General features: G+C 38.1%; 1 protein-coding gene across 1 annotated transcript in view; it reads right to left on the bottom strand.

Moving 5' to 3' along the window:
* LOC129948296 (elongation factor-like GTPase 1) overlaps positions 1-16034 on the bottom strand; it is a 220269-nt gene that overhangs the window by 842 nt on the left and 203393 nt on the right. Inside the window, exon 10 of the mRNA XM_056059249.1 lies at positions 15653-15837. Within this exon, the coding sequence (XP_055915224.1) occupies positions 15653-15837 (185 nt within the window). The remainder of the gene's footprint in view (positions 1-15652; positions 15838-16034) is intronic.

Here is a 16034-nt window from a genome sequence, read left to right as displayed (position 1 = left end):
TGAGATATAGGTATGTTCAGTTCATACATTCCAATATAACAGGATTACAAGACAAAAGCGCATTTAACGCCACTCCATAATACTCTCAAGACCCATCCCTAAGGAATTCTAAGTATTGACGAATAACGACGACAACGTACATAATTTCAAAGGGAAACCATTGGCCTTTCCCTCTTGATGTGGTTTCCTGCCAACAACAAGAAGAACAAGAAAATAAATTAAAGTTGAATACCTTAAACCTCTAACCTACCTTTACCTAACCTACCTATTGCTATGTATGTACTTCAACAGCGGCAGCAGCTCAGCCGAGTATGCAGCATTTAATTTTGTGGAATTTATTCGCATACCTTTTGTTCGCACAAAAGTGCGTACCTGTGTTCTTATTCACCCGGAGACAATAGCAAGTACTTGACACATAACAAAAGGATCATATACCTTCATATATTTAGTCGTTGTTGTTGTTCCAGTTGTTGTGCGGTAATTTCCATGAAAAACCCTTGAGTTGAAGTGGGCATAGGTTTTTGCTGGTTCGTTGTTATTTTCACACCTTGATGGCATGGTTTTTTTTATTTTTAACAGAGGAATGAACATAAATTGATGATTGTTTTGTTGTTGGTTAAAATGGAGGTAAGCAAGAGGGTCACTATTCATTCACATTTAGATCATGGTCAATACGTCGTACAGTGCCCCTGTTGCATGATGGTTATAGCTGAAGATTGGCATACTAGAAGTCTAGATTTAAAACCAGCCTATAACTTATAGTTTTCTTGAACCTCATATCAGATATACTTTGATAAATTCTCACTTCGTTTTGTTCAATGTTCAAAAGTTTTATTGGATTGGTTCAAATTTAAAAACTATGCACACTAAATTATGGTGTACCGCAGGACTCTGTCCTGTCATCGACACTCTTTCTCATTTTAACTAATGAACTGCTGCCCTAATTTTAGTTGACTTAAGCTTATCAAATTCTGACCTGGACTGAATTGTTAAATCTAGTGTAAAAACTAGTGTAGAATTTAATGCGTCAAAAACTAAATGATGCCTTTGACTTATCCAGGAGTGACACTTGCATCAAAGAAACTGCCCACTTCGAAATTCTAGGTATGCGTATCACCTCTTGTGGACAGATCGCATACGAAATTTCGGTCACCAAAAACTCGGTTATTTGATTGAGTTTCCCAAGTCGATGTAAGACTTGTGTCTTAAGTAAGGTTTCCATCTCGCTTATATTCTAAAACTTAGTTAAGTCTCTTAGATATTATTCAAAAAAAGGTTGCAAAGTAGTTGGCAATTTGGACAATAATATCGTTGATTCCTTTACTTAGTTTGAACACTGTTGCGACGACGACGGTTGTAATGTATCTTGTCTCACCCTTTTGTACCATTCTTGCAAAAGATTATGTATCTATTTTAGCAAATCAAATGTAATAACTCTTACTGTTTTTTAAACATACTACACGAATATGGCATTACCCGTGTTTTGTTGGAAAACATATCCTACTATACAAGGATCTTAGACGATTAACAAAAACATTGTCCGCAGTATAAATACTACCGATAATAGTTAAAGTAGAATCTTACTACGGATGGCTTTTTGACATTTATACGAGCCTCGAATGGATCTTATATGATTTCGTACTCAAATTTTGGTACGATTGATATTGCATTTGCATCTCGATGGATGTGTTCGTTGAGTAGTTGTGCGCTTGGAGTCATGTGTTTTCCATTGGGGGAAAAAATCAATCTGTTACTGTTGATTATCATTTAGTTTTGTTAATGAAATGGACTTACTGGACTTATTTTGCAAGAGAATACAATAGAAAAGATAATTAAGTTTTGCTATGTTTCAACCAATGGTTGTTCTCAGGTTACAATAAATTAATCTTCATGGTGTTTTCACCACACAAGAAGATTTAAACATGATTAAGTTTGACGGCACTTTATAAAATGCAAATAATGTTTCGATGTTTCATATGAAGTGCAAGTGAGATAGTTTGATTCGTGTTAAACAATGAAGAACTAAATAGTTCAACACCATATTAGAATATGCTACCTACTCCATGTGCAATGTTTTTTTTAATTTGAAACCAAACTATATTTTTTGTACACAAACATGCAAATAAACAGACCATAATGCATTATCTGTAAAACCAATTTCTCCACACAGGTTTTTCTTCAGTAGTTTTGACTCGAATCCGATCCCCGACCGAAATCCAGTCGAATCAAGCTCATTTCAACTCGATTCAGGTATGTAAAGAATTGAGGCGATCTTTAAGCTCGCTTCAACACCACAAGCTAATAAAGTAGTCTACGAACGAACCTCTTTCTTGAAGTTTTTATTTTTGGTCAAAATACTTTTATAGGATCTCAATATCTATCTCAATTTCTTCTTAAAAAATTGTCCATTTTATTAAATAAATTGGACGGCACAACAGTCCGTTTGATAACTAGGGCCTAATGACTGAAAACTGGATGGAAGGGACCTGCATTATATGCCGAATCCGAACAGCTAATTTGAGAAAGCACTTTTTCATGACAAGAATTACTCTGGGAGAATTTGTCAATTCCTCTCAAGAGGCAGTACCCGTGAAAAAAACTTTAGGTGCATAGGCAGGGAACGAACTCAAGACCTATCGCATGACAGTCCATCGCACTTACTATCATGCCACGGGTAAGGTCCATTTTATTAGTTTTAGTTAATTTTTTTTGCTGAAGTTAATTTAACTTTTGATTTTCACAAAACTTTCTTCTATTTGTCTTTTTTCTATTATTATTGTGACAGATCTTTTATCAGTTGTACCAATTTTTCAATACACAAATCTGGCTACTGGCGATGGGGTTTCTTGGTAATATTATACTATACTATTTTAAGAATGCCAAAAAAACACGGTTATTATATAACAATCTCTGTCAGTAATTGAAAAACACTGTGAACTTAAACCTTTCCTTTTAAACGCTGGCACTGTGTCTTTGGCATACAAAGCGGACCAACAATTCCTTCACTTAAATCTAAAGAGTTTTTCAATAAGGGCGAGTATCATGGCGTTTGCTGTGCGTCACGTAACGCCATTCTGCTGGAACCACAAGTCGTCTAAGTCCATATGGTTTAATTTGGGCCATACAAAATAAGTTATTATCGTTATATAGCGCTAGCTGTTGCCGGTTACCGTCTCACTAACATCGTTTTCCATAAAAAACGGAACAATTACGCCACTGGCCCAAAATCCAGACCAAACGGTAACTTTTTGACGATGCACTTCGTCGTAGAATAGTGTCGGCCCATAAAATGCTTCTCGTCACTAAAGATGATTTTTCTGCTTAAATTGGGGTCCTCTTACAAACGATTCGAGGTCAAATCAGCGAAAAAACTGCTCTGTCTATGGTAATGAACTTTGAGCTCCTGTATTAGATGGATCTTTAACGGCCCAAGTAGCGACACAAAATTCGCCAATTTGAAGTATGCGAAAGGCCGAGTTCTGGTGCACGGCAAGGAATAGACTGCCTCGGGTTCTGCTGTACACTTTCACGAACCGCGGCGATATTCTCAGTCGATCTTGCGTTCTTTAAGCGACCGGTGTTGGCTGATAGTTTTAAACCGGTCGTCTCAAGTTTGGCCACGTTGAAGAGTCGACTGTAAAGGACTACCACCTCTATCGTAAAAGGGGCGCAATGTGCGCAACGTTTGCGTAAACGCACATTAATTTTAATAATAAAGTTTTGTCATTTGAAAGTGCTCGCCATGATAACTAAGCATAAACAACTGAATAATAAACAAAGATTTGACAGATGTCACCAAAACAAAATGGCCGCCACGGGGCGCCAAAATCTACCCCGCCAATTGGAAAACCTTTTATATACAATTTAGATCTCAGATTTTATGTGTAGTACCTGTATGATGGTTAGTGCTTTGAACTGTCATAGCAGAGGTCTTGGGTTTGATCCGTGCCTGTGCCATCTAAAGTTTTTTTTGCACGGGTACTGCCTCTTGCTAGGAATTGACAAATCCTCTATGAGAATTTCTGTAATGAAAAGTACTTTCTCAAATTAGCCGCTCGAATTTGGCTAAAAAAAAACTGTTGGTCTCCTCTATCCCTGAAAACAGTACAGTAAGTCACTAGGCCCTAGTTCTGAACAGACTGTTGCGCCACCTAATTAACTCGTATTTTTTTAGATCTCAGCTTTAACAACCTCCTCTTTACTTTAGGCATTATTTCTATAAGATCTTGCCAATAAATTGAATTTTTTTAAACACCAGTTCTGAAGGGTCAACTTGATATTGTAGTGAAATTGTTAATAAATGCTTTGACATTGACAGTTTGGTGACCAGTTTTAGGGTACGCTCACATCTGGCTACTTCAAAGTTTTTAAATCTTAATTTACTAAATATTTTCTAAGAATGCATTTCATAACTTCATTAGGTTACATTTTATTCTATCGAAGACAGTACAATTTTTTTAATTTTTGCTGAATGTTTCTGAATATTAACCCCTGCAAAGTTGGACACGACTTTCCGATTCTAAAAAGCCGTGTTAAAATGGAGGATCATAAGGGGCATTATGTTTTACTGAATTTAAATCGACCTAATATTTTTTAAAACATTTCTTAAGAGATTTCACATTAAAAAAAAAAAAAAACTTGCTTTTTTTATGGCTCATTTGTTCGAGTTTTAATATCTTTTAATGAAATTTATGACTTCAAGCTATAAAAATCTTTAAAAGTGAAACTAAATGGATACCAACATTATTTTAAATTCATGTTTATATGTTTTTTTTTTTTTTTGTATTTTGTGATGGAGAATGACACATATAAAAGTCGACCTTCCTGTTGACCATTGATCGAGGTTTAATCTCTCTGGAAACATCCCAAAATTCAGGTAGGATGAATCTTCTTCTGGATCGCTTGAGCCACACGATAGTGTCATATATATTGTTGTTGGTTCGTAACAAAAGATACACAAAACTAAACTCGCACTGATGGCAAACATTTTTTACACCTTTATCAAGCCTGGGTTTTGACCGGTCAAAAAGAGACCTGAATAACAATTAAAAATAAGAAGGAAAAAAAATACCAACTATCAATTCATATCTGCTGTGTATCTATAGCACTTCAAGCCCGCGGCCTCTGTCCAGCAACATGGAAGGAGAGTGAAAGAGACCTTTAGGGCAATTTAAACAACAGCTAACAGCACCTCGACTCGAAGGCTCTGAAACTGAATAAAAAGTCCCAAACTAAAAAAAATACAACACAACAAAAATATAAACACAAAAAAGTTAAAGGACAAAGTGTAAGACGAGGAGCAGGAGGAGGAGGATTACACAAAACAAAAAAAAAGTATATAAAAAGGAACAAAAAATAATACTACGTGACATAAACAGATTAAGAACGTCGTGATTCGAGAGTAATTTACGAACCAGCTACCGAAATACGTAAAGATGATTATCTTTTGAGAGCCTCGTCATTTTGACAGCACCAATAGCGCAGCCCAGTAGCCGTTGAAGTTGAAGTTGAGGTTGAAGTAGCAACAACAGCAGCAGCAGCAGCAAGCAACACACCGGCTTCGACATCGGCATCGGCTCCGGTTTAGGTTTCGTATTCGTATTCGTCTTCGGCTTTTGGGTTTTGGATTTGGCTTTGCGCGGTTTTGGTTTCGGTTTCGTATTTGATTTTGATTTTTTGGTTTGGCCTGACCGCGTGGTAAGTTGTTGGTTGTACTACAGATACACTCAGATCTACAGGGTGTCGAGCGCGAGATACATTTTTTTAATTTTTTTTTCAATTTCAAACCAAAACGGGTTATCAGATTATTTGTTTTGTTCTGTCCAACCAACTTTAAACCGATGCCCTACCCCACACGTCCCACCGCACGCTCGCAACGTATACACAATCGTTAAATACCAGTAGCCAGGCTTTAACACGACTACGACGACGACACGAGAGTGGAGTGTGATGTGCCACAAATCCAGAGCTAAAGAAAATTAAACAACAAAAAATATCTAAAGTAGGTACAAGTATCTAAAGGCAAACAAACCGAAGCAATGGATTTAAAAATGAAAATAAACGAATCCAGAAGATACATCGCATTTATTGTATTTGTACGAACGACCGACGACGACGACGTAGAGTATAGTTTGTAGCGATATATACAAGGTACGTACAGCTAAACAGCTTGAGCTCGAGCTGGAGGTTTTATGGCATTGTTATGAATGCCTAAGTACACATTGAATGCAGGATTTGAAATCAGGCGTATAATACCACGCCTCTACACGTGACTTCCCCACCTTGTTTTTTTTTATTTTTTTATTTTACATATATTTTGTGGTGGAACCGGCAAACCGTGTGTTGCATGCAATTTGCTCTGAACGTTACCGTTAAATTAGAATATATGCGTGCTTTGGTTTTGATTTGATTCAATAATTCAATATAAATACTTCGTTTTGATATCGTATACTTATATCTTTAGTCCCCGCATAATATGTACTCGTATCTATAAGATAGTTTGGTAGTGTGTAATAATAAGTGTAAGTTGTTTTGTTGTTTAGAAGTGTTTGATGGAAAAACGCTTTGGATCACAATAATTTTGAGTGGGTTCGGTTTTGGTGGTACTAATGATGATGACTTTATGGGGTGGACTTGATTTAACACTTTCGAACAACAAACAGCTTCTTAATAAGTTTTGGTCATTTGGAAATAAGGTGCAACTACGACTTTATGTATGTTTATATTGTAAGGGTGGGGTCAACTAAAGAAACTACTTCACATTTACGTGTGACTTAGTTTTGCTTTTTAATTCAGGAATGAATAAAATAAAATACAGAAAGGTTCAATGGAAAGTTGAAGACAGTTTATATTCCAATCCAGTGGCAATTGCAGTAATATCACAAATGATAGATCCCGTTTTTTCTGTACTACACTAAAAAATTAAGTTTTTTGAATACGTGTACAAAAGTATGGATTGTTTAGAGGTTATTGTTGTTCTTACCTTAATTTTGTTTGGGACCTTACAAACTATCGATAATCAGAAAATTAGGCTTGAAAGTTGTGTTCGTTTAAGTAAAATTTAAGACACGTTGATTTTTTAAATACGAGATTCACGTAGAAACAGGACTATATGGAACAATTGTTTGAATAAGTTGACCAAAAGGAAGGACAAATGATGAATTGAATATAAAGCATACAAATAGCTGAACTTGACACAAGTTAAAAGCTAACTTGATGCACCTGTGCTTTTAGGATTTAATTTCCGTGGTATGAGCCTAAACCTGAATCTTACCCAATTCTAGTTCTGGAAGCTCCAATTATTTTTGGATAATTCAAGATTTTTGAGGTGCGTGAAATAAAACCAAGTGAAATTAGTACAATTTTTAAACTCGGCCTTATTTCACTTTTACAAAACTCAATAGAGCCAATTTTCATCAGTTTGCCTTTTAACTCTTAAACAAGATAAAATAAAGCTAAATTGGTTTTATTTCACTTTCAATAGTATGGTTTGCGATAAATACTATACAAACTTTGCATACGCCTCGCACCTACTACGAATAGTGTGTCCAAGCAGGGGGGTTGCCCCCAGCAACTAACATATCTTACTGTTTATACTTACCGTAAAAACAATTTGCTCTTATTTCTCAAAATAATGATGTTGGTTTTATTTCACGGCACCATTTATCAAAAGCGTTGGGATGAGTCCGACAGTTGAGGGGGAGCATTTTTTATTCAAGACTAATAATTCTTCGTGCTTTAGGACAATTTTTGTCCATTTTTGGTTCGAAAGAGAGAAAGAATTAATTGTGTACAATTCACTAAAGAAGGATTGATATTTGGTAAAGAAATATTGAGAAATTATTTTTTTCTTTCAATAGCTTTCAAAATTGGTATGTCTAATCTGACTGAATTCCTCAGTTACCTCCTATGTAAATAAGCAGTTAATGCCAATTTTAAAGAGAAAACACTCACTGATGTCTGAATTTCTGACAATCGATTACAGTCAACCAAATAGTTATCGTTACCGGAAAGTCAATGTTTTGTCAAATGAAAATTCCAACACTTCTGTACTGTATTTTAGGAGCTCAAAGTTGATTTTTTGGGATGAGAGTTAAAGCCTCTTGGAGTTTTCATTTCAGACATAAGTAAACTCTAAGGGGTATTTTCGACATATTTCTTATGCCCCAAAGAAGATGAGTAATATTCGAAGGAGTATTTAAATATTTAAAATAGCAGGTTTCATTTTGATTTTTTTTTAAAGGAGTACTTTTTAAAACAAAGCAATCGAAGTTTATTTCGTTGTAAGGAGAAAGGTATTCCATTTCAATGAAAGACTATATCAGCTAATTGGCTTAAATGTTACCACCAACTCTTGTTCGTAAGCTTAACATGGCCACTTTTTACTTTTCCCGCTTTACGTTCTCAATAACTTTACGACTTCCATATTTAAGATTTTGAATCGATTGCGAAGTAAAGATATAAAGGGTTTTTCAATTGGCGCGGGTAGATTTTGTCGGCTCTACGCAGCCATTTTGTTTTGATGACATCTGTCAAATCTTTTGTTTATTATTCAGTTGTTTATGCCAAATCATCATGGTACGTTACACGTTTGAACAGCACGTTTAAATGACAAAACTGTATTATAAAAACTAGTGTTCGTTATCTCAAACGTTGCGCGCATTGCGCCCATTTTACGGTAGACTCTTCAACGATTGGTGGACAAATTTGAGACGACTGGTTCAAAAAACAATCACCCAACACCCGTACGTTCAAGGAACTCAAGATCGGAGAAGATCGGCACGGTCCGTAAAACCCAAGGCAGTCTATTCCTCGCCATGCGCAAGAACTCGGCTTTCGCGGACTTCAAATTGGCGAATTTTACGTCGGGACTTGGGCCTGCACCCGCACAACATCCAACAGACTCAGGAGCTCAAAGTTTATGACCACAGACAACGCCGTTGGTACACTGACTGGTCTTCGAATCGTTTGGAAGAGGATCCCAATTTCTGCCGAAAAATCATCTTTACTGACGAGGGTTTGGGACGACACCAACCCCTACGAGGTTCACCAGGTTCACAAAAAAATCACGCCACTCAAAAAACAACAAAAACACACCAAAAACAAAAATGATAAGCCATTCAACACAGCACTTCACAGTGAGTACCATCCCATCCTTACTTTCCCCTTCTTCCACAGTTGCACAGCCTAGTTTATGTATCAATTACAATTGGAATTGGTGCATTTGCTAATCTGTGTTTCAGCAGATTATTTGAATTGAATTTACTGTTTTGCATCACAGGGTCGGATCGGTTCTCGTCACTGCTAAGGCATAACACTAGCAGTGAAGGGTATTGATGATTATTCTGTGTTTCAATTCAGTGAATTTTATTTTCATCTCTATCTGTATTGGTTTTAGACATTTTTTATTTTGCAATGACTGGACAATTCAGAGTAGATTATTGTAATATTCGTGGGCTAAGGGCAAATTTTTTGTTAGCATACCGCCATACTGTTTCATACAGGCCAGCTGTTTTGGCACTAAGTGAAACCCAAGTAGGTGAGGATTCCGATCCTGCTGAATTTTTTATTCATGGGTATAGCTTGGTGCCTTTATTCTTTTCCCACCATGGCCTCGCCATATACATTAGGAATGATGTTGCTTATCAGCTCTTACCACAATATGGTCTTTGCACCAATTCCTTTTTTAATTATATGTGGTTTAAATTCTCCGTGAATAAGCAAATCATTCACTACTGCTTCCTTTATCGAAGCCCAAATTTAGACAGAGTATCAACTTCTCGTGAATTTGATGCTTTGTCTGATTCCATCCAAAGAATTGTTTCGTCCTATCCTCGCACTGAAATCGTTGTTACGGGCGATTTCAATGTACACAATTCTTCATGGCTTCAACATTCAGGCCAGACAACACCCGATGGAGTGTGTGCAGAAATCTTCGCTGAGTTGAACCACCTAACTCAGCTTGTCAACGAGCCCACCCGAATATCGGACGTTGAAGGTCGAGCAGAAAACACTCTTGACTTTTTTCTTACCTCTGACCCTGATAAGTACACTGTTAGTGTTCTATCTCCTCTAGGCACATCTGACCATTGTGTTATATCAGCAAATTTCTCGTGTCAAAACTGTTCAGTTAAAGAAAGAGCTCCTAAGAGAACCGTTTGGCAATACGAGAAAGCCAACTGGGACGGCCTCAATAATTACTTCAGGATCTTTAACTGGTCACTATGCTTCCTCGATAGTGACGTTGACGCCAGCGCTGATATGATCACAAGTTTAATTCTCCTGGGAATGAGAACTTTTATACCAAACAGGGTTAAAAGTATCAGACCCAAGGTAAACGCTTGGTTTGATGCGAGCTGTAAAGAGGTTATTAGGGCCAAAGAGGTTAGTTTCCGTTGCTATAAAGCCAACCGTACTGAGGAAAGCCGGAAAAAGTTCAAACAAGCCAGGAAGGCCTGCAACGCCCATATTCGACGGACCAAATTTTTACATGACCAAAATTTACGGCAAAAAATACTGCAATGTCCCAAAGGCAGTAAAAATTTTTGGTCATTTGTAAAAAACATGAGGAATTCTTCCTCTTCTTCGGTTCCTACGCTCGTTGTCAATGACACTCCTTTTGTTAGCTCTTTAGAGAAAGCTAATCTCTTTGCTAGGCAGTTCGCCGCCAATTCTACGCTGCCAGTGAGTGTTATGACTCCGCCTGTACTAGAGCGAGTTAGTGATTCTATGGGACCAATCTTTTTTCGCACTCGTACTGTGGCAAGAGTCCTAAGAGATCTAAACACACATAAATCCGCTGGTCCGGATGGTATCCCCGCTATTGTTCTGAAGAGGTGTTCTTCAACGCTGGCAAAACCACTGCGTAAGCTTTTTCATCTGTCCTACTCCTCTGGTCTCGTTCCGAGCGGATGGAAAACGGCATTTGTCCAGCCTATTCCCAAAAAAGGCGAATCTTCCTCACCCTCTAACTACCGACCGATTGCACTTACGTCCCTTCTTTCCAAGGTCATGGAAACGCTGATTAATTATCAGCTCAAGAAATACCTTGAAAATCGAAAGCTTCTTAATGACCGGCAATACGGCTTTCGTAGCAATAGGTCCACTGGTGATCTCATGGTTCATCTCACCGAACAGTGGAGCAAATCTTTACATCGTTTTGGAGAAAGTAAGATTATTGCACTTGATATTTCAAAAGCATTTGATAGGGTTTGGCATCAGGCTCTCTTATCGAAAATGCGTGCATTCGGTTTTCATGAATCCCTGCTTCATTGGATTAGTAATTACCTTTCGGATCGTTCAATACAAGTAGTATTGGATGGATTCAAGTCTGAAAACCATAAAATAAATGCTGGTGTGCCCCAGGGCTCTGTTTTATCTCCAACACTCTTTCTCATTTTTATTAATGATCTTCTGTCTGCAACATCTAATCCAATACATTGTTTCGCTGACGATAGTACTCTTAGCTTTTCATATTCGTTTTCAGACTCACATCCCTCTTCTTCGGATGTGGAACTGCAACGACAAAATATGATAAGCTCATTAAATTCCGATCTAAACAGCATTGTTCAATGGGGATTAAAAAACCGCGTGGAATTTAATGCTTCGAAAACGCAATGCTGTCTTGTATCGTTAAAGCGAGACATACCCCCATTGCCATTATCCATGGATGGCACTTGCATCAATGAGACTGAACACCTCGATATTCTCGGTATGTGTGTCACCAACCACCTCTTATGGAATGATCACATACGCGATGTCGCCAAAAATGCCGCAAGGTGTTTGGGTTTTCTTAGGCGATGCAAGAAATATTTCACCCCTTCTGATCTGGCTGTTATCTACAAGACGTACATACGTCCAAAGCTTGAGTATAACTCCCATCTCTGGGCTGGTGCTCCTGCAACTTACTTAAGCCTCTTGGATAGTATTGAACGTAGAGCATTTAAATTGATAGGTGATAATATCATCATAAGTTCATTTACTTCGCTTGAACATCGTCGTAAGGTCTCTTGTCTGACCCTTTTTTACCGTTATTTTAACGGCTTATGCTCTAGTGAAATAGCCAGCTGCATTCCTCCCCTTAAACAGTTCAACCGTAATACTCGCGCTTCTAGGAATGCTCATCAGTATACCCTCGAGCCCAACTTCGGTCGTACTGTCAAATACAGAGATTCGTTCTTTAGCCGTACTACGCGAATGTGGAATGCCTTACCACACTCTGTCTTTCCTAGTCATTGCAATATTCAGGAATTCAAAACCAATGTGCACCGACATCTCCTTTTAAACCCTCTCTCCTCTTCCTAGTGCTCATACTGTGCATCTGCATAATAAGGGTAGTAAGATCCCCTTGAGTGTGTGTTTATTATAAAAAAAAAAAAAAAAAGGTAATAATGCATCCTCAAAAATGTACCGTTTGATGTGAATTTTGGGCCGGCGGCGTGATTGAACCGTACTTTTTTTTAAAACGCCGGCCGTTAAAGCGGGATCAGTGAGCGATAACGATAATAACTAATTGCTTATGGCCCAAATTGAACCATATGGACCAAGACGACATGTGTTTCCAGCAGAAGGGCGCTACGTGCCACAGAGCAAACGCCACGATTCACATTTTGCTTGAACGAATTGAGAGTAAGGTTATCTCTCGCAGGGGTTATGTGAATTGGCCACCAAGGTCGCATACGATTTTACCACACTAGAGTTTTTCTTTCTTAAAGTCGCAGGTCTATTCAAATAAACCACAATCGAGCGATGCCCGAAAATAGAACATAACAAAGGCCATCGCGAAAATTCAGCGAAAGAGTCATTCGAAATTGGACCACTCGGTTCCGTCCCATCGTAAGAAATCGAGGTTGTCATTGGAATCATATTATATTTCAGACTTAATGGAATACATGTGCCCTTTAAGCTTGTTTTATTCCATTTCAACACCTAGCCGCCCTTATTGTAAAACACTTTATGTATACTTTATTTTCTTCATAGCCTAAATTAAATAGTCAAATCACAAGATCTCGGTGGCCAATTGGATCACCTTTTTTTCTATTTCAATTTCATCCAAAATGAGACCACTTACTTAAAAGTGCTTTAAAATCATAGAAAAAGGGATTTTTAGTCATTTGGAAATTTAACAGTTTACGACCTGAAATACAAACAAAACAAACTAAATTTTAAAATATACTCAATTTTTCGTTTCATCTAGAAGCTATGCTTTTTCGATCTAAAACTTAGATCTGGAAAATATTGCATTTTCATCAAAACACATTTTCAAAATTTTTAAAAACATAAGCAAGGAGTTACAAGTTACCTCTCTCAAAATTCTCTGCCGCCAACACAATGTATCGAAAACCAGTGGCAACATTGCCAAGATGCAATCAGAGTAGCCGCCTCTGATGTGCTAGGTTTCAAGTAACCACCAACAAATAAATAAATAAATTGGGTGGCGCAACAGTCCGTTGTGAACCAGGGCCTAGTGACTTACAACTCTCAACCATTCCTGTGTGCGAGTACTGTTGTCAGGAATGGAAGGGACCTACAATTTTAGTCCGAATCCGAACGGCTAATTTGAGAAAGCACTTTTTCATGACAAGATTAACTCTTGAAGGATTTGTCAATTCCTCGCAAGAGGCAGTACCAGTGAAAAGACTTTAGATGGCATAGGCAGGAATCGAACTCAAGACCTTTTGCATGACAGTCCAACGCACTAACCATCACGCCACGGGTACTACTACTACTACCACCAACAAGGAACCCTTAATTTGATAAGGAATGTCGGAATGCAAATTTATCCAAACAACAGGCACGCAAAGCGGCGCTGCATAAAAGGACGAGAGCTGCTCATGAGCTCTATGAGCAGAAGAGGCGTGAGGAACGCCGACTTCTCAGAAAGAAAAAGACAGGACATGAGAAGCGTGCGGTCGAAGATGTTGAGAAGTTCGAAAGCAGGAATGAAGTTCGAAAGTTTTATGAACAGGAGAAACGAAATTCACAGGTACATAAACCCAGAACTGAAGACTGCAAAGACGAAAGTGAAAACATCACAGTGGAACCGCAGTCAATGCTGAGGATATGGAAGGACCACTTCTGAAGACTGTATAACGGCGACGACGAACTGAATTCCGCTGTCAGGCAGGATTATCCATTCAACATAAACCACGAAAGCCAACAATCCCGTCCTCCTGACTTAGACGTAAAGATTGTAAAGATTGACATATCTAAGCTGAAGTCTAATAAGGCCGCTGAAGCGGATGGCTTGAATGCCGAGCACTTGTGCATGTACCAACTTATCTGTAAAAAATGGTTGGAAGAAAGCATGCCCGATGAATGGAACCTCAGTATTGTTTGCCCGGTCCTGAAAAAAGGAGAACCTCTAAACTGCACCAACTATAGAGGAATCAGTCATCACCTATAATTTTCTCTTCAGCCGTAATATGTGAACGTCTAAAGCACATTGTCAACAACCTGATAGGTCTTTATTAGTCTGGTTTTAGACCATGAAAGTCCACAGTTGATCAAATATTCACATTACTGCAGTTCCTGGAAAAACCCGAGAACACCAAATCGACACCCACCATCTTTTCATCGATTTCAAGGCCGCTTATGACGGCATCAAATTCGTCCGTTTGTGCAGGATGACCATGGTGGACCACGCTGCTAAAGGTTGGAAACAAATTAACAGGACCTTTCGATGTCAAAAAAGATTTAGACAAGGCGATGCACTGTTATGTGATTTTTTTAACATCGTACTTGAAAGAATAGTTCAGAGCCCACACGTCAACACTAGAGGCACTATCTTTCAAAAGTTTGTCCAATTAATAGCATATGCTGATGACATTGATGTAGTCAAGGACTTCGTCTACCTAGGCTCCCCTGTAAACCCAGAAAACAACACCAGCGCTGAGATCAAACGCAGATTAACTCTTTCTAGCTACTGTTTGTTTGGACTGAGAAAGCAATTAAGTAGTAAAGTTCTCTCTCGAGGGACCAAAGTGTTGTTATGTAAGACTTTTATCATCCCCGTCCTACTATACGGTGCAGAAGCATGTACTATGACAAAAGCGGATGAAAGCACCTTGGGTCGGTTCGAGAGAAAAATTCTTCGTGTGATCTACGGCCCCGTATGCATCGAAGGGGAGTGGAGGATAAGATGGAACGACGAGCTGTACAGCGACGTAGACTTAGTCAGAAGGTAAAAGTCCAACGACTAAGATGGATGGGTCACGTAGAGCGCATGGAAACTAATGCTCCGGCCCGGAAAGTCTTCGAATCCACACCTACAGGACAGCGTAGTAGAGGAAGACCAAGAATCAGGTGGCGCGCACAAGTGGAAGGTGACCTCACCCAACTTGGAGCGCGAAACTGGAGACATCTAGCTAGGGACCTAGCTAGATGGAGAAGTTTGTTGGGTGAGGCCCTAGTTCACACAGGACTGTAGCGGCACCTTAAGTAAGTAAGTTAGTAAGGAATTTTATCAAAAGCTCAAAAATTAAAAGTAATAAAACTAACAAACTGATTGGTCGTAACGCTTTTCTCATTACATTACCAGCTCTACAATAAATTCAACACATCATTTCTAAATATTCAAAACATCATTAGTTCTCGTACACTCAATTTAAATTATTATAACATTATATATAACAAAAATTTCTTAAACACTCACCTCCCAATGGCTAAACATCAATTGCGGTGCTGCCAAACCAGATGTTTGTTTTCGAATTTCCTGGGCAAAATTAAACGATTCAATAACCGGAAGATACGCCATAACCGAGAAATTTCCACTTCCTTGTGTTAAATCACCAGATACAATTTTTCCATGTCGGCGACCAATAACAGCATACATTTTTCCTAAAATTAACAAAAAAAGATAATAAAATATTTAAAAAAGGAAAAAAAAACAAAAACTGTGAAACTAAATTATGTATAACAAAATTCAATAATTTAAAAACCATAAACTTATTCCTTTTTTTTTCTTTGACTATAAAAAATTTATAGCAAATTTATGGAATCTGATTTGAATTTTTAATACGAGTTTTATATGCGCG

Source organism: Eupeodes corollae, chromosome 2 (assembly GCF_945859685.1).
Source record: "Eupeodes corollae chromosome 2, idEupCoro1.1, whole genome shotgun sequence".
Classification (NCBI taxonomy): domain Eukaryota; kingdom Metazoa; phylum Arthropoda; class Insecta; order Diptera; family Syrphidae; genus Eupeodes; species Eupeodes corollae.
The sequence above is the reverse complement of the archived record's forward strand: the minus strand, read 5'-3'. Positions and strand labels throughout refer to the sequence as shown.